Source organism: Sarcophilus harrisii, chromosome 5 (assembly GCF_902635505.1).
Source record: "Sarcophilus harrisii chromosome 5, mSarHar1.11, whole genome shotgun sequence".
Lineage (NCBI taxonomy): Eukaryota > Metazoa > Chordata > Mammalia > Dasyuromorphia > Dasyuridae > Sarcophilus > Sarcophilus harrisii.
In genome coordinates, this window is record NC_045430.1 from 103564109 (window position 1) to 103588695 (window position 24587).

A 24587-nucleotide genomic window follows, 5' to 3' on the forward strand; every position below is an offset into this window, starting at 1 on the left:
CTAGAATGGTTTGCTATTTTCTTCACCAGCTAATTTGACAGAATGAGGAAACTGAGGCAGTTAAGTGACTTGCCCAGAGTCATACAGCTAATGTCTGAAGCTAGATTTGAATTCATGAAGATGACTCTCCCTTTTGCCAAGACCATTGCTGTATCCACTATGCTGCCTTTGAAGGAAAAAAAGGTCATCTTTGACAGGTTAGAAGCACAGCTAGCTAAAGATATATTCTTGGTAACTGTGAACAGATGAAAGTTTCTGTCTGCTTATGGATGCTGCAACTGCTCCCAAAGGGGAGAGGAATCATTAACAGATGCTGAGATGGAGATATTGTAAATAAACTTATATACAGGGAATTACTGAAGATGCTTCCTCTATGAAGAGGTAAATTACTGCTTGATAAGCTGTTAAATCCATCACAGATGCATGTGAAAATATTTCAGACAAAAACCAGAGTACATTTAGGATAATGTCTGCTCACTTACAGGAATGATTCTTACAAATCGGGTATCCGGAGATGCTGCAGAATGTAGAACCATCCTTACTCAGCATAATGTTGAATGTTAGCCAGTTTTAATCATACCTACCAAAGAGGGTATATCAATTTTTAATATCTAGTCCTTTATTATCTCAGAAAGTTCTTCTGGCAACACAGTGGCCCTCTGCATCCTAGTGATTTAATGCCTCACCATCAGTGCAGAAAAAATTTGAATGCTGTAATAATTTCTCAGCTCTGAATTTTGAAGTTTTCTAGACTGATACAGAAACAAGATGAGATCATAGCACAAGCAGCAGGCATGAGCATAGTCCCAAACAGAAAACAAAATGAAACAAAACTTTTCTTTCTTTGACAACAAGGAAGGAAGAGACAGGGGACTCACTGAATATGATTATTTTTTTTTAAAGTTGTTTTTCAGAGAACTTGAGAACAGAGACATTATTCAAGCTTACTCGCTATCAATTTAACAGTTTTTACACAAATGTTTATGATTAATCCTCCTTTTTTTGAAAACTGAAGACTTGAATATTTAGGAATCAAATAACAGAACTGGCTTTAAATTCTCACCCTCTAATAGGATAGGGAATGGGATTAAACTTGTGATTTCATTAATACAGAGTGGTCCTATATAAGGAAAGTCCCTCTATTAATGCAAAAGTACCTTTTCTGTGACTAATAGTCTTAAACATTTGCGTAGAGCAATCAGAGATAAAGAGATGTGCTCAGGTCAATACTGTCAAATATGCAACATGAATTCAGGATAAAGACTAGCTCTTTATCCAGTTTGTTATGGCTGCCTCTAAAGAAGTAAAATAAAAAGTTTAAGATTCTCCCAACAACACAATTAAAATCAATTATACATTACAACATGGATGAGACAGTTAGGTGGTACTATTGATAGAATCAGAAAAACCTGAATTCAAATCTTCTATCAAATCAAAGATTCTATCAAATCTTCTATACACTTACTAGCTATAATGTAGTCTCTTTCAGCCTCAGTTTCCTCATCTGTACAACAGGGATAACAATAGCACCTACCTCACAGGGTTCTCAAGGATCAAGTAAGATAACCAGTGAAAACCATTTTGTAAACCTTAAGCCCTAAGTAAATGCTTGCTATTATTATTATCACCAATTTGAGCTCTCTCTCAACATGCTGACAATAATCCATTCCTCTTCCTATTTCAAATTACTCTCACACATCCTCTGCTGGAGATCTACCCCATCCAGCCTTTCTTCCTTTATCTTCCTTATCCTTCCATGGATACCAGTGAAGGACCCAGTCTATTCTTTATCTGTTTATCCTGTTCTCTCATTCATGACCCACTTTCATTTTTTGGATGTCATTTTTTTTTGTTTGCATTAACATTGATGCCTGTTTGTAGCCTATGTATTTCTATTGCCTTTGGCATTATTGACAAGGTCCAAAATAGGAAATAATATATATTCTAAAAATGGGCAGCTAGGTGGCACAGTGGATAAAGTGGATAAGTCCTGGGCTTGGGCTTAAAAAGACTCATCTTCATGAATTCAAATCCAGGTTCAGTCAGTTATTAGTGATGTAATCCTGGGCATGTCAGTTAATGCTGTTTGCCTCAGTTTCCTCATCTCTAAAATGAGCTTGAGAAGGAAATGGCAAACACTCCAGTTATCTCTGCCAAGAAAAGCATCAGAAAACAATTGAAACGACAATACTCTAAAAAGTGTCAGGAAGGAAGCCCAGCACAAAGTCCAAAGACAAGGATTTCTATAGATTCTGAAGCCTGCCAGGTGCTTTGGATGGTACCCAGCACTGAGCTGATTATGTCAAGTCCTAGAATGTTGCAGAGGCTCCTAAATGAGGTTTATAATCATCAAAAGAACTTGACTAGTAACAATAATCCACATAGGGAAAACCAAGTAGATAAGAAATGTTTCTTGTTTAAACCATTTATTTCCAAACTTTTCTGCACTCCCATTAGTAAAAATATTCTCAGCATAATTCCCAATATTTACCTACTAATTATAAATTAGATACATATACTAATATTTATGTGTAATATACATTGTTAAAGGATTCAAAAAAAAGATTAAACAATATTTGATCACCGATTCAATAGAGAAATACTGGAATTTATTGAGTAGGGGGCTGACTTAATATGATTTATACTTTAGGAAAATCACTTAGACAGCTGGGTAGAAGGGAGAGAGATTTGAGACCCAACAGGAAGCTACTGTAATTGTTCAAATGAGAGGTAACGATAACTTTTGCTAGAATGATGGTCAGGTAAACAGCCAGAAGGGATATTTGTGAGAGGAGTTGTAGAGAGAAACAACAAGATTCACCAACTGACTAAATATCTGAGATAAAGAAGAATGAAGAATTGAGGATGACAGAAGTTATCAACTTGGGTAACTGGAAGATAGAACAGTCCCCTTGACAGTAATGAAAAAGTTTGGGAAAAGGGTAGGTTGGAGGACAGAGCATGGACAACGAAACAAAATCTGGGATTTGTAATAACATACCTGTGAATTCTCATACTATAGATAATTGTCCCCTTGGGGGGGAAAAAAGGAATGGAATAGGACTCTTACTGATAGCTAGGTACTATAGTGAATAGAGTATGTCAGGGCCCAGAATCAGGAAGAAGACTCATCTTCCTAAATTCGAATCTTTCCTTAAATATTTATGTATGACCCTGAACAAGTCATTTAACCTTGCTTGCCTCAACTTCCTCAGCTGTAAAATGAGCTGGAGAAGGACATGGTAAACCACTTCAGTATCTTTGCCAAGAAAATCCCAAGTAGGGTCACAGAGAGTCTGATACAACTGAAAAATGAACAAATGATTGAACAACAACAAACAACAGGACCCTTAATGATTAGTAATCCCCCATAGCATAGAGCCTAATCTCTGCCATAGCCACAAGGGAATGAGTAGATTCCAGGCAGGGAAGATTTTAATGGCCCTGAACAGCTGCTGGGGTAAGTGCCTGATCAAAGTTGGACTTGAAGTGCCCTTAGGATCCAACTACACCCGTCGGAGTCCTGACTTTGGAGAATGTCTACATTATGACATAAATCTGAGTAGAACAACCAACTTGGACAGATTCGACAGATGGCCAGTCAATATGCTGGCCTTAGAATAGCTAGCTTTAGTATATGGCAAGTTAAGGTTTGCAAAGCACTTTATAAGTTAGTTAAGTTTAAAAAACAAGAGAGTGTGTGGATTGCATCTGGGAAATTGTACAGTTTTTGTTTACAACCATCCCAAGATGTTTTGTGAAACAACCAACCAAAAAAAACTTGTTTTAAATACCAACATCCTTCTTCTTGGTTGGTGACCTGGTTCTAAGTAATCATAAATTATGAAATACTTCAAAAAACTATGGTGGATAACAGTTATGTACCACTTTGAGGTTTGCAAAATAATTTACATATATCACCTCATTTGATTCTTACCACAATGCATGCTTTTTTTCCCAGATGAAAAAACTGAGATAGAGAGTAGTTATGTGACTGCCCAGGTTCACACAGCTAATAAATTGCTGAGACAGAATTTAAACTCAAGTCTTCTTGGTTGCAACTCTAGCCCTTGCTCCACAATGTCACCCAGGAGCCTCAGTCTCCGAGGAATCAAAACTCCAGGTGACTCAACTGAGTGACTGCATATTCAACAAGGAATGACCTCAACCAGTCAGACCTCTCATCAGAACTCTAAGTATCTTATAATTCTCCTATTCTCCATCTGAGGATCAGTAAGAGTTATGGTTATATGTCTGTGAAAATGACAGTGCTTCTATATAAAGGGGTAGAAATTTGTTTGAGGTAGGTGAAAAGAGATTCTTAAATAAGTCTTCCTTCTCAAGGAAGTGTCTTCCATGAAACTGGAGAGTAGTTAGTACACACACACACACACAAAATCAGCCATAATAATAAAGCAAAAAAATCCCCCAAAATATATAGAGGAAACACACATACACAATCAGTCCCTAGAGTAATGTGAAAATCAGTACTCAAAATTATATAGGGGAAACAGACACACAGACATAAAAAATACACAGACATACATCCCTTCACACTCCTTTTGGATATATTCCCCTTTTTAAAAAATTTCTACAACTGGTGCTAAAATTACCTTGGATCTATTCTCAACTACAAATATATAAAATATTTTCTAGTTCTTATTCTATTCTTGGACCTGTACAGATCCACCGGTGGGAGACCATTGGTGAGGTATTATAACTGAGGGACTGAAGGATAGGGATAGGCATGAGGTCCTAGTAGAAAAAGTTAATTCAGGAGGAAAGGAACATAAATTGGATTAAGATGGAGTCTTCAGTTTGATCAATGTGGCAATCATGTATTTTAGCACACAACTAATGAGTTAAAAAAGAACCCATTTGGAAGAATGACAATATTCAGTTTACACAAAGCAATCATATAGGCTTAAAGTGCACTTCAAAGTCATAAGTAAATCATTTTTAAAATAGCTTGTTTTTACCGTATTGATTTCTGGCTATATCACACACATGAATGAACCCAATGAACCATCTCTAGTAAACAAAGGTTTTCTAAAAAGTGGTTCACCATAAACAATTCATACATTAAACATGTCTGACAAGATATGCAATACTCCATAACTATATATAGTCCCAACTCTCTGCAAAGAAGGGAGAGAGGTATATTATCTCAGTTTTTCTCCAGATCCAAATTTGGTCATTGCAAGTGAATAACTTTTTTTTTTTTAACAGAAAATCTATGACTAAAATAAAATTGTTCCATAGCTTGCAGAAGAACACTATAGGTGTGCACATCCCTCATGAAAGAAGACTTGGTATCTTCTTGGCATCTATTCCAATTCTTACCTGCAAGTAAGTGCACAGAGGTGAAGCTCTTCTCCAGTTTACCCAGAAGTACAGTCAGAAAAGAGTCTGAAGCTAGAGAGGCGACATCTTGAGAGCTTTGATCATATACCACCACCTTTGGATTGCAATCAATGTCAACCTGAAATGCAAATAAGTGGGATATTTGGAAGAACAAAACAAGAGATCACCTCAACTCCACCAGTTGGTAATTATCTTAAAGCAGTTGTCTAGGCAACTAGACTAGTTGTACAATGGATAAAGTGCCAGACCTGAAATTAGGAAAACTTGAATTCACATCTGGCCCAAGACACTCACTAGTTGTGTAGGCTTTGTCTCAGCTTCCTCATCTGTAAAATGGGTATTCTAATGGTATTTACCTCCCAGGGTTATTGTGAAGATGAAGCAAAATAATAATAACTGTAAAGCACTTAGCACAGTGCCTGGCATGGAGTAGGCACTATATAAATGTTAGCCACTATTATTATTACTGTTTGCATCTGTAGTCCATATTCAATTTAATTTTTTCATGATATTTGATGTCTCCTATTTTTTGTTTGTAGTTAGAATAAAAAGATGGTGAGGCTGGATAACTGGATATAGGATCTCACAAATATTCATTCTATATATTAAGACCAATTTAGAAGGGAAAAACAATGATGCCATTTCCACCTGAGTTCAGCTTAGCATGACAATTGTAAATCTTCTTGTAAAACTACTACAGAGAGAAACCAGGGTCAGAAAATAAAACTAACCTTGAACTACTAAAGCATCTTTTTAAAAAATGTTTCCTACAATATAAGAAGCCAGTTATTGGTAGGAAACTATTTTTAAAATATTTCAGGAAAACTTTTAAACTTGATTTAATTAAAAAAAATATAAGAAAAAAAAAGGATGAACTTTTAACCCTAAGGCTAAAACAGGGCAAAGTTTTATGTTTCTTTCTACAAAATCAGTAATAAGTCTATCTTTATTTGTCCCTCTCAAATGTATATTGGTCTACTTTTCCCCATAGTGCTTTGAAAAAATGGTGTTTAAGGAGAGCAGAAAGCTACTGGGTTTGACTCCAAATCCATTTACTATGTGTATGATCTTGAGCCAGTCTCAGTTTCCTTATTTGTAAATTGAGGATGGAGATCATTAGGTGACTCCTATGGTTTCTTTCAGCTCTAAGTTTATCGACCATTGAACTTTTGGGTTCATTTGTAAAATATAGTAAATGATGCTTTAATTTAATTAGCAAAAGTTATTCAAAGGGCATATCAGTGAAAAGAAAATAAAAAATAATTCATTTTTAAAAATGTAAATCTGTGTAATTGAGAAATAGTCTTGAATCTAACAATACCGCCTCACAAATTATAAGTACTTAATGTACTTTTCAAGCTTTCATACGTTTACTTTTTCCAACTGAAAGGAGAAATGTTTTATTTAAATGATTCCTCATTCAATGTATCCATTTATGAGAAAAAGAGAGAGAAGTTACCTTATGTTTTGCAGAGTGCTGGATCAGCTCTGTAATGAACACTTTGTCCTGTTGCAGCCTTCTCTTCATAAGCTTGGAGCAGTTGATATTAATGGCTTCCAAAATGTGGGATGTATTGTATTCCACAAAGGGCCGGCTATCAATTAGGAGTACTTTCTCTGTTCCACTTTCTAGCAGAGCCACCAACCTCTCAGTAACAATTTGAGTCCCAGTCATCTCATCAGCCATGTCAACAATAAGTCCCCTTTTATTACCTCCTTTTTTAAAATTTGCACCGATGATGTAATGGTTGTGTACTCAAAGGCTTAGCCACTCCATTGTACCCAAGATGTATGAGGTCAGCCTGGTAGCGACTGGCAAAATGAAACTTAAACCCATTTGCAGCAAGAGTCCTCCAAGTGAATGTCTCTTTCTCTTTCCTGTTGATTCGCTGTTACAAAAGGCTCATTCCACAAAGCGGCCCCTCACATTTGATTCATAAAGAAATGACTGGAGTAACCATTTCACAATTCCAACAAAAGATGCTTCAGGGCTGCCCCGGCATTACATCATCTTTTACCTTGGCACCCTCTCGCCAAGAGCTTTGCGAAGGAATGAAAACCTATATGAAGAGCAAAAACATGGGAGAGAAAAAAAACAAAGACAGAAAGAACATTAAATTACTGTCTGGGCAATTAATAATATTTACATAATTACATCTGGCGCTTGTTTCATTTAAACAAAAAGAAAGCAATGGGTTTATACCCATAGAAAGCTCAGGTGGGAGCGGCAGATTAACGCCCAACTGGGAACGTAAAATGGCAGTGGGGGCCAAATGAGGGATCTCCATGAATGTGTGACCTTATGGATGGGGAGTTACCAAGTCACACTGGAAAGGGTAACCAATTCCACCACATTTGCTTAATATTTGGCAATATCCCAAGATTCCAGAGTAGAGAACCCTCTAAAGAAGGAATAAGAAATATTCTATATCTGCAGAGAAAAGAGACAGAGATGAGACAGAGAAACACAAAAAGGCAGAAAGAGAAACAAAAAGTCAGAGACATAATAAGGCAGACAGTACACACAAGAGAGAACAAGAAAGATCGAGCAGCAGCAGTCTCATTAAATGGGGGGAGCATGAAGGGAGAGGCAGGTAGACAAGTAAGAACCTAGGATTTTAAATTACCTCTACCATTAGCTATCAGGAGGACCAGGCAGCTAGGATAGAGTGCCCAGCCTGGAGTCTCTGACTTCAAATCTGGCCTTGGACACTTAGTAGCTGTGTGATCCTGGGCAAATCACTTAATTCTGCTTGCCTCAGTTTCCTCATCTGTAAAATAAGCCGCAGGAAATGCCAAACTACTCCAGTATCTTGGCCAAGAAAAACCCAAATGGGGTTACAGAGTCACCCAGGGCTGAAAAATGACTGAATAACTACAAATTAGGAGCGTAAGCTTATGAATTTTTCTTGAGTCACTTTCTGGAGGAACAAGCTGATTTTGATTCAGTGAAATAGGCCTTATTTTCTCAGTTTTAAATTTGGATGATTCCTACCCTCTCTACCTCATGTGATTGCTGTGAAAATTAAACGAAACTATCAGAAGTCTGCAAATAACTTTATGCAAATAACTATTTTATCCTCAAACTAACCATGTGAAGCAGGTCTAATATTATTCCCATTTTACCAATGAGGGTACTGAGAGTAAGATAAACTAAGAGATTTGCATGAAATCACAGTCATTTTTGAAGCAGGATTCAAATGAAGTCTTCCTGATTTCAAGACCAGCAGTTTTTCCATTCCAGCCATCAAGCCAGGAATTTCTCTTATCTTCTGTATGCACTTATATGCACAGAGGCTTTATAAATATTAAGTATTATATAAATGTAAGCTAATTTTTGCCATGATGCATTAGCCCCAGTATGAGACAATGAGACTATACTATGCTATGCTATACTTCATACAGAGGAAAAGGGGAAACACAACATTTTTATAATACAATCTTGTAAGAAAATATAAGAAAAACAGCGTAACATGATGGTGAGGAGAGAGGTGGATCACTGGAGATAAGCCTCTCATTCTGACATGCAATAATTACTAATATTTACACAACACTTGCAGGTTGACAACCATTTTATATATATTGTCTATTTGATTCTTAAAATAACTGGGTGATGGGTGCTATTATGCCCACTTTACAGATAAGGATACTGAGGCTGAGAAAAATGACCTGATTCCCCCCACATTTTACATTTATACAGTGTCAGAAGTAAGATTGTGAATCTTCATATGCTCGCTCTATGAACAAGAAGTCATCCAGACTGGCAGCACCTCTAACACAATAAAATAAAAAAGTGGTTTGGATGTGCATTCGTGGATGGAGTTTCCACACCTAATGTTTCCCATACTGAGGAACTTACAGGTCCGGACTCATCTCAAAAAGGGAAAATCCTTTTAAGATGTTAAAACTGAACACAGGCATGAAAATTGGCAGATGTATACAGTCTCTAAGACATCTGAATGCACCTACACAAAAGCGCTTAAATCCCCTAGTACTCTAATAGCTGAGCTTTTCTCAGATAGAGCTTAATAAACAATTCATTACTGACATGTTTCTGGACTTCTGGGATACTAAACCTATGTTATCTCGTGTTTTTAGAATCTCAGTGGAGCAGGAAGGGGAAAACGGTGAAATGGGGAGGGGAGAAAGCAAAACAGTTGTTTCCTAACCAGTCAATCAAAATGGATGGCTTCCAATAGTGGTTGTATTGCTGTATTATGTATTAGGTCCTGGGGATAATAACTAGGACTAGGAGGATCTCCTTACTCCCAAACCAACGCTCTTTCTTGGTCATTCCCTGAGTAATTTACCCGGGAAAGAAATCAGACTGAACATATCTCACATGACCAGATAGTGAAGGGATTGAAGCACTGGACTGAAAATCTGGAAAACTTGAGTTCAGTTTTGGTCTCAGACACTTACTAAACGTGTGATACTGGCCATCTCATTTTTACCTCAGTGTCCTCATCTTTAAGTGGGAATAATAACTAAACCCTACCTTGCAGGGTTGTTGTGAGGGTGAAACAAGATATTTGTAAAATGTTTTGCAAACTTTAAGGCACTAAATAAATGCTGCTTCTGCAGCTGTTACAGGTGGTGACATTTAGTCCATTAGCTTCCAGGTGGCAAAGATGGGAGGAATCTGAGAACAAAAACAAGTTGGCGATTCCCTATAGTCTAAAATGACTGATGCTGAGAATCAGGATAAGTCAATATCCTCCTTTGAGTTAGCAGATGGAGGAAATACAAGGCAGGAAGAAGAAAATCAAATCTATAACAAATGAATTATAAAACTGTTGAATCCACCTGGTTGGCTAAACTCACAAATCTGAAACTCTAAAACAGATACTTGGGGCACAGAAATCAGGGAATTGAGAAGGAGAGAAGAAACTGTAAACACAATTCATATCCAGCATTTAACAGTGAACAGCATATAGCAGGCATTGAATAAATATTTACTGATTGATTACTACTGATTGATTATTAATAATAGCTAAATTTTTTTAAAATTTAATTTACTGTTTAGACAGAGATTTAGTAATAAAATGAACATAAAGAGTCAGATTCCTAGTCATCTTGTAACCAACTCAGCATTAAAACCTAATTGTTGTTGTTGAGTTGTTTCAGTAATGTCCAACTCTTCCTGACCCCATTTGGGGTTTTCTTTGACAAATATACTGGAGTAGTTAGTCATTTCCTTCTCCAGTTCATCTGACAGATGAGGAAATTGGGGCAAACATAGTTAAGTGACTAGCCCAGAGTCACGCAGCTTGGAAGTATCTAAGATCATTTGAAATCAGGTCTTCCTGACTCCAAACTCAGCACCCTATCTACTGTATGAACCCTCTGCCAAGACCTGATTAAGATCATCCTAAAAAGCTCATGACTAAAGTAGGTCACAACATTTGTGAAGATCATCTATTATAAAGACATGAAAGGGACTGAAATGTATATGAGTGAAGACTTCCCATCTAGATGAAATCATTGAAATCTAAATGATAGTATTATTAATACTGTAAGATTTATGAGGGAGCATTGCACAACGCGGCAGATCAGTGGCTCTCAGGACCCCTTTACGCTCTAAAAAATCACTTAGCCCGAACAAAGAACTTTCATTTCAATGCATTATATCTATCAATACTTACCATCTTAAAAAAACTTCACATCTTAGAGCCTCATTCAACTCTCTAACTTAGATACAATTGGGGGATTTCCATGAGGAGATGGGAAGGAAGGAAGAAGTTAAGAAGGGAAGGAGAGAAGGAGAGGAGGGAAGAAAGGAAGGAGAGAAGGAAGGAAGGAGGGAAGGAGAGAAGGAGGAAAGGAAGGAGGGAAGGAGGGAAGGAAGGAAGGAGGGAAAGAAGGAAGGAGGGAAGGAAGGAAAGAAGGAAGGAAGGAAGGAAGGAAGGAAGGAAGGAAGGAAGGAAGGAAGGAAGGAAGGAAGGAAGGAAAGAAGGAAGGAAGGCACGAAGGAAGAAAAGCAGGAGAGAGGAAGGGATTTATTAAGCAACTGCAATGTGCCACTGTGCTAAGTGATTTACTAATATTATCTCATTTGATTCTTACCACAAGCCTGGGAGGTATGTGCTATTATTATCCCATTTTACATACAAGAAAAGGTAGACAAACACAGGTTATAAATGACTTGCCTAAAGTCATACTGGTAATAAGTGTCAAATGCAGGATTTGAACTCAGGTTTTCCTGACTCTGGGGCTAGTACTTTCTCTACACTATGCCATCAGGAGGAGTTCCCAAATTAATGAAATCACAGGTCTTTCATATATCATCATATTTATGAGAAAGCTTCCATTTTCTCCTTTAATTGTGAAATTATAAAATGTTTACCATCCTATAAAGTATGACTTTTGTATTTGGGGTCACATATCTTTCCCCTGTTCCATGGAAAAACACCTAGGACAGTATGATTTGATTTACTGAAATTTAGTTTATAGTAAACTTTTAGTAATGAATCTATTTGATCAAGTGAGGTACATACATATGTGATGTGTATGTTTTTTTAAAAGGCTTATTTGTATCTGTCTATCAACCCACAAAACATTACAAAGGGAAAAAAAAATAGTCTTTACTATAAGAATGGGATGAAGAAAGAACTTAACCTATATTTTAAAAGTAAATTTTACTATTTTAGAAAAAAAAGCCAAGTCAAATTTCTGAATTTCTAACAATACAAATTATGTAATTGTCCTAGGTCAAGTTATTTAAATCAATAAATAAAGCCAAACCACCAAATTCAAAATGTGTGGTGACTCAGAATGAGGTAAATATATTCCGAATACATTTCTACTTGGAGATAATGCTATTATCAGTCTCATTGACAGTAAGAAGAAAAACCAGTTTTCTCATTTTAGCACTTGAACTCTGTGTGTGTATATGTGTATGTGTGTGTGTGTGTGTGTGTGTGTGTGTGTGTGTAGCCCATGCATACTCTGTAGTTTAAAAGTGCAAGGAAGAGAGAGCATCATTTATACAAAGAGTTCATTTTTAGCTTTTTTTCCAAACTTGAAACTTAATATCGGTAACTGATTGTCATCCTTCCTGCTTCCCTGAAAAGCAACAAAGGATCCAAGGAACTTGTTATTTCTATCAAATGAGAAATACAATTATCAAAGGATTATAGTATCACAGTGCTAGAGCTGTCAGAAACCTTAAACATCAAGTCCTATTCTCGATTTAAATCTAAGGAAACTGAGTCATTCAAGTGACTTGCCTAAAATTATATAAGGAGCTAGGGTCAGGGGTCAAGATCTCTGAGCCCAAAGCCATTGTTCCACATTTTGCTGCTTCATCCTAAAAAAACCCAAAACTTTCTTCTATCTAAGCTTTCCAAGCTTGTAAGCAAGGCATTTATAACAATTATATTAAAATATTTATGTCATATATTCTCATTTGTTTCTCAGAGGACATATAAATTCACCTTCCCAATTTCCCCAAATTTTGGCATGATATTAGCACCTATGTCATAGTGACACTGGATACCATAGGAAGGAAGGAAGGAAGGAAGGAAGGAAGGAAGGAAGGAAGGAAGGAAGGAAGGAAGGAAGGAAGGAAGGAAGGAAAAGGAAAAGAAAGAAAAGAAAAAAAGAGAAAAGAAGAGGAAAAAAGAAGAGAAAAGAAACAAGTAAAATGTACTTGTAGTTTGTGCTAGCCTAACTGGTATCTCATCCCTAATATATTCCCTGCCAACCAGAGATATTACAAGAGATTAAGTTTTAGGAATTGGCCTTCCAGATTGAGTAGTGAGTAAGGATGTGACTATTCTTTTAAACGGTACATTAATGAAAATATGTTCCTTGTAAGAGGTCAAAATCCATAAGAAATACAAATGGCCAGTGGTCACATAGTACCTAGAAGACAACCGTAGGGTCCCCATGACTTGTTTTCCTTTTCCTCCTCCAGCTCATTTCACAGATAAGAAAACTGAGGCAGGGTTCACAAAGCTAGTATCTTAAGCAAGATTTGATTCCAGGCCCAGTGTATTGCATCGTCTAGCTGTACTGCTAACTATACAAAACTGATTCTGAGTCCCACAGCATTTCAGAATTAGAGTAATCTTGGAGAGAAAGTTGGAGACTGACTACATTGCCTATTATTTTTCACCACTGTGTTCCACACATTCAGTTTCTATGCTTATTTTAATTCAGTCTGAAATTCAATAATGATGAAGATTATGTATGTTCATTACAGAAGCACCTATGTTTGTCAAATGACTGAATTTTGGTATTAGAAGTGTTGAAAAAAGAAGTGGATGCCTGGATTTACTTTGCCACTGGACCCAAGTAAGTTTTGTGCTCTTACATATAAAGTATGGTTAATATGAGGATGAATTAAGTATTCTTGAAGATAGAAGCAAATTGACTCCATAGACCTCAGTAATATTTTATGGCATAAGACCCAAGACTAGAAAATTCACTCAAAAGACCCCTTTCTAATCCTGTTGTGACCTAACTTAAAGAATAATAGAATCTCCTTAAAAGAGAATATATAATTTGGAAATAAAAATTTTACAAAGTGAATGATAAAAGTTTTTTCTACATATAATCAGGAAATATTTAACAATAAAATAAAAATGTATTTTCAAAAGGGAGGTTTTAGAGAAGAAGCACACAAATCATTTAACCTAACCTCAATAGGAATCTCCTCTAAAACACTAATAAATAATTAATTATTAACATGCTTATGAAAACTTCATCCAGACATGGTTCCTCCTGTAATTCCAGACATGGTAATGGGAAGAACCATGCTCTTCCACCCACCCAATCCCACAATTTTGTCATTTTTAGTAAATAATTTAAATTAAAATGTTTTAAAATTAAAAAAGTTTAAGGAGAGCACCACTATTTCAGACCTACCAGGTTTACTTTTAGGAAGACTCTTTGAGATCTTTTCCTACCTGTGGTTTCTTAGTTCTGCACTCTAAAGTCAAGTAAACAACTCTAATCTTTTTCACAGGACAGTATTCCAAGTCTTTTTTTTCCCCCCATGCTAAACATTTCCAATTCCTTCAATAGATCTTCATCTAACATGATCTTGAAGCACTTTCCATACTCCAGATACCATCCTCTGGATACCAAACTGTGGCGCCCAGAAAACTGAAAACAAAACTTGAGCCATACTTGATCAGGAAAGAATACAATAGGGATATGGCATTCCAGGTCCTTGAGGTTTTAATTCAGTTCTTCCTAGCTTAGAGTTTTCTGGGGGATTTGAGGAGCTAAGTGACTTATCACTTAGGAAATCCAAGCCAGCATGGAGCAGAACATCAACTCAGGCCTTCCTGACCCGACACCACCTCTCCATCCCCCTTGCCATGCTCTGCTGCCACATCACTCTTTGGACAACTTCAGCATGTCTCCTCTTGGCGCCTTCAGAATTATATGAAAAGGGCATAATATCACTTTCTCATAGGGGCAACAGCAGGGCCCAGGAAAGGAAATAAAGGGCAATTTAAAATTCTCACCATTCATGAAATAGGCTGCTAACGCTCTTACTCCAGGCCTGGTATTTTTTTCCATGCCCTCCCCTACCAGCACCACATTTAGAACAAAACAAAAAAAAAAAAAAACCTTAGTAAGCAGATATGGAATGTGGGTGGTTGTCACAGTTCCTAGGGGCCAGGGTAAAGGGACTGAGAGTAGCAGAACATTTTCCACCTGAGGCTGGTGAGTGTGGGAGGATGGGGAAGGGACCTGAAATGTCCCACAGCAAACCACTAAGGCTACCACTGAACAAAAACTAGGAGAACTGACTTCGTTTTTTTAGTTTTAAGCACTGACAGAAATTCCCTGACAAGGAAGATGGGTCTACACTAAGTATAACCGAAAATCTAGAACACGTATACTTCGCTTTAAGCAAATTCATGTCGGCTAAAAAAATCTGAATTTATGTGGAAGCTATATAGAACATTTTGGCTTCAAGGTTCAGAGGCAGTAAAGAAGTCTGGATCCAAGTTCAAATTCTGCCTCAGACACTTAACTGATTATGTGACCCTGAGCAACAGTTTTAAGCTCTCAGCCTCTAGTTTCCTTATCTATGGGGATAACAATAGCCCCTATTTCATAAGGTTTGGAAAAGGGTCAAAATAATCTATGGAAAGTGCTTGGAAAGTCTTAAAGTATTACATAAATTCTAGTCATCACACACAGGTTCACACTAGTATCCCTTTAAATATAGCCTGTCTTAACTAGTACCCCTTTAAATATAACCAGTCTTAACTAGTACCCCTTTAAATATAGCCTATCCTAGTGAATGTGAAGTTTGATTATTTTTGCAAATAGTAGTGTTCTCTATAGTACAATGTTCACTATGTGTTTTCTACTATATAAAGGTGCCATAGGGTGTGTCCTGCTATATAAAGGCACACCTGGATGTTTAAATGTAAGGTTAGAAAACAGATAAATGAAGGTGTGACTGACTATTCTGACTATTCCTACTGCAAAGGAATCCTTTAAGAAAAAAAAGGTCTTGTTAAATTGCTTCATTTTTTTTTAGAATGAATTTACTAGTGCATTTAAAATAATTTTTTAAAAATTCAAGTTAGAACTTTTCAGGAATACATCAGCTACATAATGCAAAAGTAAATGTGGCCAACTAGGTGGAGAAGAGGATAGAGCACGGGGTTTGGAATTAGGATGACTCATCCAATCTGGCCTTAGATATTTACTAGCTGCATGAGACCTTAAGCAAGTCAGTTAACCCTGTTTGCCTCAGTTTCCTCATCTGTGAAATGAGCTGGAGAAGAAAATGGCAAACTACTCTATATCTTTGCCAAGAATATCTCAAAATGGGGTCACAGAGAATCTGAAAATGAATAAACAACAACAAAGCATTCAGTAAATAAAATTAAAACACTTGGGCCCAGTTCAAATAGCCAGAGACCAAGCTGCTTCAAGCATATTTACAGGGGACTCATTACATTAGGTTTCCACTCAGATGTGTGCACCAAGACCTGAATACAATCCATTCATGACCTAAATGTGAAGACCACACCTGCTTCCAAGGCCATTGAGCCAAAAATAGCTTTGGGGTTTTAAAAGTGGGACATTGGCCAGACCAGAAGGTGACAACAGGCTTTTCCCTTCCATTAAACAAGTCTTTATGCTTCTAAACAAAAATTACAGGAAACTACAACTGATTGCAGATCTCATCTCCACTCCCAACTCCCAGCCTTCATTCCGTTTCCAAACTCTGAGGTCCTGATGGCTAAAAAAAAGTCCTAAACTTTCAAGGTGGTGTCTTTCTTTATTGAAAAGAATGATGGAATAGAAATTAGGAAAGTTTGGCTCTTGCCCCACTTATCACTCAGAGAACTCTTCACAGCTTGGATCTTTTCTCTCCCAGCTTTCTTCCTCTGTCCATATCCTCTGTCCCATCCCCTTAACTGGTGAGTTGTGAAAAGAGATCATTCACTCCTCAATCTACTCCAAGCCTCTCATGTTTGTATGTCCCCCCTCTAACTTTTCTGCTCCCTTTTATTTACTGATTAACTCTATAAATATGGTAAGCTCTTTGAGGGCAGGAATGATCTTTTTTTCTTGCTCATTTACCTATTTGCAGGATCCAGCACAAAGTAAACATTTAATATATATTTGTTGAATGATTTTTATAGAAATGTTTTACATAATTTTACATGTGCCTTTTCAATATGGGAGGAGAGAAGGAAGGGAAAGAATCTGGAACTCAAAGTTTTAAAAATTTATGTAAAAATTATGTGTGTGTATGTGTGTGTGTGTATATATACATATATATATATATATATATATATATATATTTATGAAAAAAAAGTTTGTTGACTTGAACTGGCCCTCATCCAGCAGCCTGAACTACTCATCTATAAAGTAACAGGTTTCATTATACAATCTCTAAGGTTTCTCTTATCAATAAAAGTCTCTCATTGCCTCAAAACTGAACGGGTGGAATTTTGCAAAGTGGTCCCCAAATGAAAGCAATACATACATTTTTGCTCTTAGATAAAGAGAAACTCCAGATATACAACTATGAAATACAGGTTGTAAAATAAATTTCCCAACATTTGGTTATCACTCTACATAACATTTTAGGGTTAGGGGATTTTAACCATCAAAGGCAGAATTGTAGAAACCAAATTGTGTTCAAGCAGTAGTACCTTGTAGTATCTCCCAACCTTCAAAGCCTACATGCTTTTGCAGAAGAGAATCTAGTTGGTCCTAAACCAATGAATGACTCTCCTAAGCACCATGATGACTTTTGATAACTTGGGGCAGCCTTTGTAGTGGGAAAATTGTTTCCCCTTCCCATCCCTTGGAAATTTTAATCACAGAGAAATCATTAAGATCAGGACAAACTTAAAACCAAGTAATTAACCTGATTAAGGAGATACTTGAAAGATTCTGGAGCCATCTTACCAAGCTCCTCCTTCTACACTGGGAAAAGAATATCATGCTGTTCATATTACAACCATTTGCTAAAAAGTTAACATTTCAATGTTCAGATTTATTTTTTTTTTTGAAACAGAAAGTATGGAGGTGGGGAAAGCTGCCTTCATCAAGAATCTGATTTCCTTCCTCTACAGTTTTGGAGAGTTGAAAATGCAACCTATGCCAAGGGAGGGAAGCAAGAGGCTCAACAGCTTTTACCTTATTCATCCTTTCACCCTCGGGGCTCCACTTAGTTATTATTTACCTCTTCAATTGAAAATGAGATCAAACCAGAAACATCAAAAGGAAATGAAAGAAAGGCAGGGCAACGGAAAAAATCTTTTAAAGTTAATCCACTGCTTAATTTATATACAGGTAAGGTAGGTGGAAATTATCATTCCCCCAAAGCCACTTCCTCTATCATAAGAAGTTGTGAGGGCTTTAAGAGGAGTAAGGAGAGAAGGAGAATGAAGAGTAGTTGTGGGGAAAAAAAGGTTATAAAGGGTTACTTTTTTAAAAATCAAAAACTGAAGAGAAATTTATCAAATAAAGAAGTAAGTTTCTTATTTCTGGTCAATAGTGCATTGAACCATTAGATCCAACGATTTAAAAAAAACATTTCAAATATTATGGAAAATAGATTAAAGAATTAATTAGGAAGGAAGCATACTTTCAGGATAGATATATATTTATATTACATACTACAAAGTAGATATATACATATTTATATTATGTGACATAATATAAATAACATTTCTATTACATATAATATAAATACATTTATAATATGTACTTATTTATTTTATATTATATATTACATAAAATTATCATAAAAATGAATAAAAAAGGATTATACAGCAAGTTAAGTTGGAAGATTTCCTTTAAAATGAGTTTGAGTTTTTTAAAAAAGAATTTGCATATATATGTACATTGTACACACACACACACACACAGAATCCCATACCTTTCCCCTAAAACTTTGAGAGAATCTATATTTCTTCAAGTGCTGAGATTGTTTCATCTTTATTTTTCTATCTGTAGCATCAAGCACAGTAACTAGCAAATAGCTAATGCTTAATGAGTGCTTGCTGATTGATCAGTCAGCCGAGATAAAGAGGGAATTCCAGAAGAGAGGAATTACATATATGGAAGTAGAAGCAAATAATCTATATGCAGATAATGCTGGAATTGCTTATCTGATGTGACTTATGAGAAGAATTAGGATAAATTAGATTGATAAGGTAAAAGCAGGATGAGAGTGGGATAATCAAATCAATCTTGCAAGTGAAACTCAGAGAGTTCCTACAAGTACTTGATCAGAAAGATGATGATAAAACCATGATTGAGGAAGAAATGCATTCTTGGTTCTATAGAAAATGAATTAGAATAATGGAATTAAAAAAAACCAAAACAACAGCTTCGGGTCCCAAATGACTACTATTGTCTAAGGGTAACTGTGAAACCTAAAAAGAATTCATAAAACCAGAGATTTGGTTACTGACAAAGTGCCCATGGATGTGGGTGCTTTAAAAGCTCCAAATGATGTTACCACACAGGACATTCCTTACTAGGCTATTTAAATTATCCCTGTGTGATAGCCCTTAAAATTGTGTCAACACCTTATAGCCACTCCTCTCAGAGGAGGCTAAATTAAGCAAACTGTCTAATTACTGTCAGCTCACACTGCAGCTGCAGAAAATACATGCTATACAGTTGACAAGACTTGTAGTCAGGTTACTGTTTAAAAACAGAACAACCAAGCTCATGTGGACTGACCACTAATGTCACTGTGGAGAAAAGGAGGGTTGAGGTTTAATTAAACCTGGTGTCTTAACAAGACAGATGGAAATTATTGTTGTATCAACTGGATTATAATTTAGTATTACACAGAAGATCAAAAATTTAATTCACTGTTTTTAAGCATCATCTTGAAACTAACACTCTTCTATGATCCTTTTGTTTTTGCCCAATATCTGTTAATAATATAGTTTACCTGACTCAAGCAGAATCATGTGCTATGATATAAATAAAATGATTATACTCAAAACATACCACAATTTTGCTGTAACTGGGTCCCGTAAGTATCCTGTTCTCTCTCTCTCCCTCTCTGTCTCCCTCTCTTTGTCCCTATCTATCTCTTGTTTGTCTTTATCATTCTGTTTCTTTGTCCCTCTCTGTTTCTCTCTTTGTCCCTATTTATCTGTCTCGTCTTTGTCTGTCTCTAACAGAATCGATCATTGTATAGTCTTGTTGCCATGTACAATGATCTCCTGATTCTGCTCATTTCACTCAGGATCAGTTCACCTAAGTCTCTCCAGACCTCTCTAAAATCATCCTCCTATCATTTCTCATAGAACAATAATATTCCATAACATTCATATACCATAAATTATTCAGCCATTCTCCAATTGATGGGTATCCACTCAGTTTTCAGCTTCTTGCCACTACAAAAAGGGCTGGCACAAACATTTGTGCACATGTGGGTCCCTTTCCCTCCTTTAAGATTTCTTTGGGATATAATCCCAGTAGAGATACTGCTGGATTAAAGGGCATGTACATTTTGATAGCCCTTTAGGCATAATTCCAAATTACTCTCCAGAATGGTTGGATCACTTCACAATTCAACAATATATTAGTGTCCCAGTTTTCCCACATCCCCTCCAACATTCTTCATTATCTTTTCCTGTCATTTTAGTCAATCTGAGAGGTGTGTAGAAGTACCTCAGAATTTTCTTAATTTGCATTTCACAGATCAATAGTGATTTAGAACACCTTTTCATATGACAAGAAATATTTTTTATTTCTTCATTTGAAAATTGTTCATAAATTGAGTCAATTCTCTATATATTTTAGAATGAGGCCTTTATCAGATCCTTTGGATGTAAAAATGTTTTCCCAGTTTATTGTTTTCTTTTCTAATCTTGTCTGCATTAGTTTTGTTTGTACAAAAACTTCTTAACAATATAATCAAAATTATCTATTTTGTGTTCAATAATGATCTCCATTTCTTCTTTGGTCACAAATTCCTTCCTCTTTTTACAGATCTGAGAGGTAAACTATCCTGTGTTCTTCTAATTTACTTATAGTATCACTCTTTGTCTAAATCATGAACCCATTTGGACCTCATCTTGGTATACAGTGATAGGTGTGGGTTAATGCCTAGTTTGTGCCATGCTAGTTTCCAATTTTCCCAGCACTTTTTAATCAAATAGTGAGTTCTTAATCTAAAAGCTGGGGTCTTTGGGCTTATCAAACACTAGATTGCTATAGTCATTGACTATTTTGTCCTGTGAACCATAACACTGATCTTACTGTTTCTTAGCCATTACCGAATGGTTTTGATGACTGCTGCTTTGTAATATAGTTTTAGGTCTGGCACAGCTAGGCTACCTTCATTGGCATTTTTTTCATTAATTCCCTTGAAATTCTTGAATTTTTGTTCTTCTAGATGAACTTTGTTATTATTTTTCTAGATATGTAAAATAATTTTTGGGGAGCTTGATGAAACTGAATAAGTAGATTAATTTAGGTAGTATTGTCATTTTTATTGTATTTACTCAGTCTACCCATGAGCACTTCCAAATGATTATATCTGACTTTATTTGTGTGGAAAGGGTTTTGTAGTTGTGTTCATATAATTCCTGCTTTTGCCTTGGCAATAGATTCCCAAATATTTTATATTATTGACAGTTATTTTAAATGGAATTTCTTTTTGTATCTCTTACTGTTGAACTTTGTTGGTAATATATAAAATGCTGATGATTTATGTGAATTTATTTTGTATCATCTCTTTCTCTTTGTCTATCCCTCTATCTCTTTCTCTTTGTCTGTTACTCTCTCTACCTTTCTTTGCCCCTCTCTGTCTCTATTTGTCCCTTTGTCTGTCCCTGTCTCTTTCTCTTTGCCTGTTCCTCTGTCTTTGTCCCTATCTCTTTCTCTTTGTCTGTTCCTCTGCTTTTTTTGTCCCTCTCTGTTTGTTTTTTCTCTCTCTCTTTGTCATTTTTTGTCCCTGTCTCTTTCTCTGTCTGTGCCCCCCCCTTTTGTCCCTCTCTGTTTCTGTCTCTTTCTCTTTGTCACTCTGTCTTTTTCTTGCTTTTTCTCTTTGTCTGTCTCTCTCTCTCTCTCTCTCTCTCTCTCTCTCTCTCTCTCTCTCTCTCTTTCTCTCCCCCTTTGCCTCTACCCATTACTTCTATGTACCTTCCTGAAGGCAGGGACCATTCAGTTTGGGTTTGGATATACCCAGAAAAGTCACAGTGCTCTGAAGATGTTTGATTATTTTGTTTTTTACTCCAGATCTGATTTCAATAACATGGAGAACTCCTAGTGGGGAAACACCCTTTACAAATCTACAATTCCTGGGTTGCTTATAAATGCTTATAAAATTGGGCAAAGAAATACTGGATGAGCTACTCATATTCAATCACACAACTAGCATTGTGTCTGAGGCATCATTTCAATACAAGTATTTCTGACTTGAAGGCTGAGTCTCTAGCCTCTGCATTTTGTAAACAGTAGTTACTTAATAAGTATTTGTTGAATTAAGAAACAATGCTTACTCTATAGTATTGGCACCTTCTCAACAATGGTCTTATAAACCTGTCTGCAGCACATAGAGCTATGTATGTGTCAGGGGCAGGACTTGGAAACAAGACTTCCTGGCTCTAAGGGCTCCTATTCCACTGTACCACACGGCCTCTCAGGCACTGGGGATACTGAAACAAACAAACCCTGACAAACCAGAAGCAAAACACCCTTCCCTTGAGGAGCTTTTTATTTGAGAAATAATATGCATTTAGAAAAAACAAAAACACATACAAAGCAGATAAAACATAAAAGTAGGGAAATAGCAACTAGCTTCTAGGTGAATCAGGACAGGCTTCCTATAGAGGTAAGCCCTTGCATTGTGTTTTGAAGGATGCTAGGGATTATATGAAGCAGAAGTAAAGAGAATATCCCAAGGAGAAGAGTAATGTTCAATAAAACTGAAAATGTAAGCTGAGGACAAAGAGAACAGTTTGTATTTTATTCCAGAGACAATAAGGAGTCTTGTCTGAGTTTCTTTAATATAAGAATAAGAAGCTCAGATGGGTGCTTGAAAACAGAAGCTCCAGGCTGAAAAGACTTACATGAACTGATGCTAAGTGAAGTAAGCAGAACTAAGAGGACATTATACACAGCAACAAGATTATGTGATGATCAATTGTGATCAACTCTTTACAACAATGAGGTAATTCAAGATAGTTCTGATAGATGTGATTGAAAGTGCCATCCGCATCTAAAGAGAGAACTGTGGAGATTGAATGTAGATCAAAACGCAGTATTTTCATCTTTGTTGTTGTTTGCTTGGTTTTTTTTTCCTTTCTCATTTTTTCCTCTTTTGATCTGATTTTTCTTGTATAGCATGATGAATGGAAATAGTTTAGAAGAATTGCACATGTTTAACCTATATTGACTTGCTTGCTGCCTATGAGAGGGGGTGGGAGAGAGGAGGGAGAAAAATTTGGAACATAAGGTTTTGCAAAAATGAATGTTGAAAACTATCTTTGCATGTATTTGAAAAAAGAAAAAGCTATTTTTAAAAAGAAGCTATTTGGTATCTTTGTGAAGGACAAATTGAAAAGAAGTGAGAGCTGTAAAGTTACCCATGTATATATCCTGTAAATAAAAGGCTATTAAATAAAAAAAAAAAAGAAAAGAAGTGAGAGATTTGATTTAGGGAAACAAATTAGGGGCCTACTACAATAGTGAGAAGGGAGGAGGCCCTGAACTGTTGTCATAACCATATAAGTATAAAGAAGGGGATGGATACGAGATAATGAGGAAGCAGAAACAATAAGATGAGACAATTGACTAGAGAATGGGGATGAGGCTCAGAGAGCTGAAGATGATTCAAAGGCAGTCAACTTGGATAAATAGAAAGATGATTCCTTCAATAACTAATACCGTTGTAGCAAAATTCTCTAGCAAAACAGCACAGATTCAAATATAGTAAAGCATGATAAGTATCCACAAAATTCATTTTATGGGGGGCTGTTTTTAAAAGCTGGGTTTGTTTATTCTCTCAAGTCCTAGAAATACAGACCCTTACTAACTTACATAACAAGAAAAATAAAATTAAGCTGCTAAGTTGAAAGTGGTATTCATTGGCTCTCCCATTCAAAAGATAGATGTTTAAAGAATACATGTCATGAATAAAATATACATGAAAGGGTGAAAAGGAGAGGAAGCCTAACATGGGAAAAGAAACAAAACATATAAAGTACAAGTGTTCAAAGCATAGGCAATAGCTTTAAAAATGTAAATCTGGGAAGAGGTTGAAAAGAGGAACAAGTGAAAGAAAAAGGGAAATGAAAACCATGATGAAATGAATGCTGAAGCTTGAATTGGATGGGGGTTGGAAATAAAAACTACTGAAGGGGGAGCAGCTCTGAGGCAGCCAAATCTGTCTCCATAAAATCTGATCATCTTTAATGATATCTAGTTGATTCTGATTTCACATAAAGTTATCAGCAAATGAGCCAACAACAAAATATGTGCAAATGGCCAGGTAGCACATGGAAAGTCAACAGTGGTAAAAGCTATTTCTGGACTTTGTATTTTTCAACCCCCCAAAAAAGGTTATTCTCAATTTGGTATACCAATGCCAAAATTTACAAATATAATAATCCAACTCATTGTCTGCAAGAACATTAGCATATCTTATAGAAGAAGTAGCTTATCAGCTGAGTTTCCAACAGACATTCCAAGGACTATAGAAATGTTCAAATTAGTCAAATATGCCTTTCTATAGTTTGATCTTGCAATTATGG

General features: G+C 36.2%; 1 protein-coding gene across 1 annotated transcript in view; it reads right to left on the reverse strand.

Annotated features, from left to right (window-relative positions):
• DUSP16 (dual specificity phosphatase 16) overlaps positions 1 to 24587 on the reverse strand; it is a 102456-nt gene that overhangs the window by 42747 nt on the left and 35122 nt on the right. The window contains exons 2-3 of the mRNA XM_003771273.4: positions 6824 to 7424; positions 5344 to 5482 (exon numbers count right to left, since the gene is read on the reverse strand). Coding sequence (XP_003771321.1) covers positions 5344 to 5482; positions 6824 to 7051 — 367 coding nt within the window. The 5' untranslated portion in view covers positions 7052 to 7424. The remainder of the gene's footprint in view (positions 1 to 5343; positions 5483 to 6823; positions 7425 to 24587) is intronic.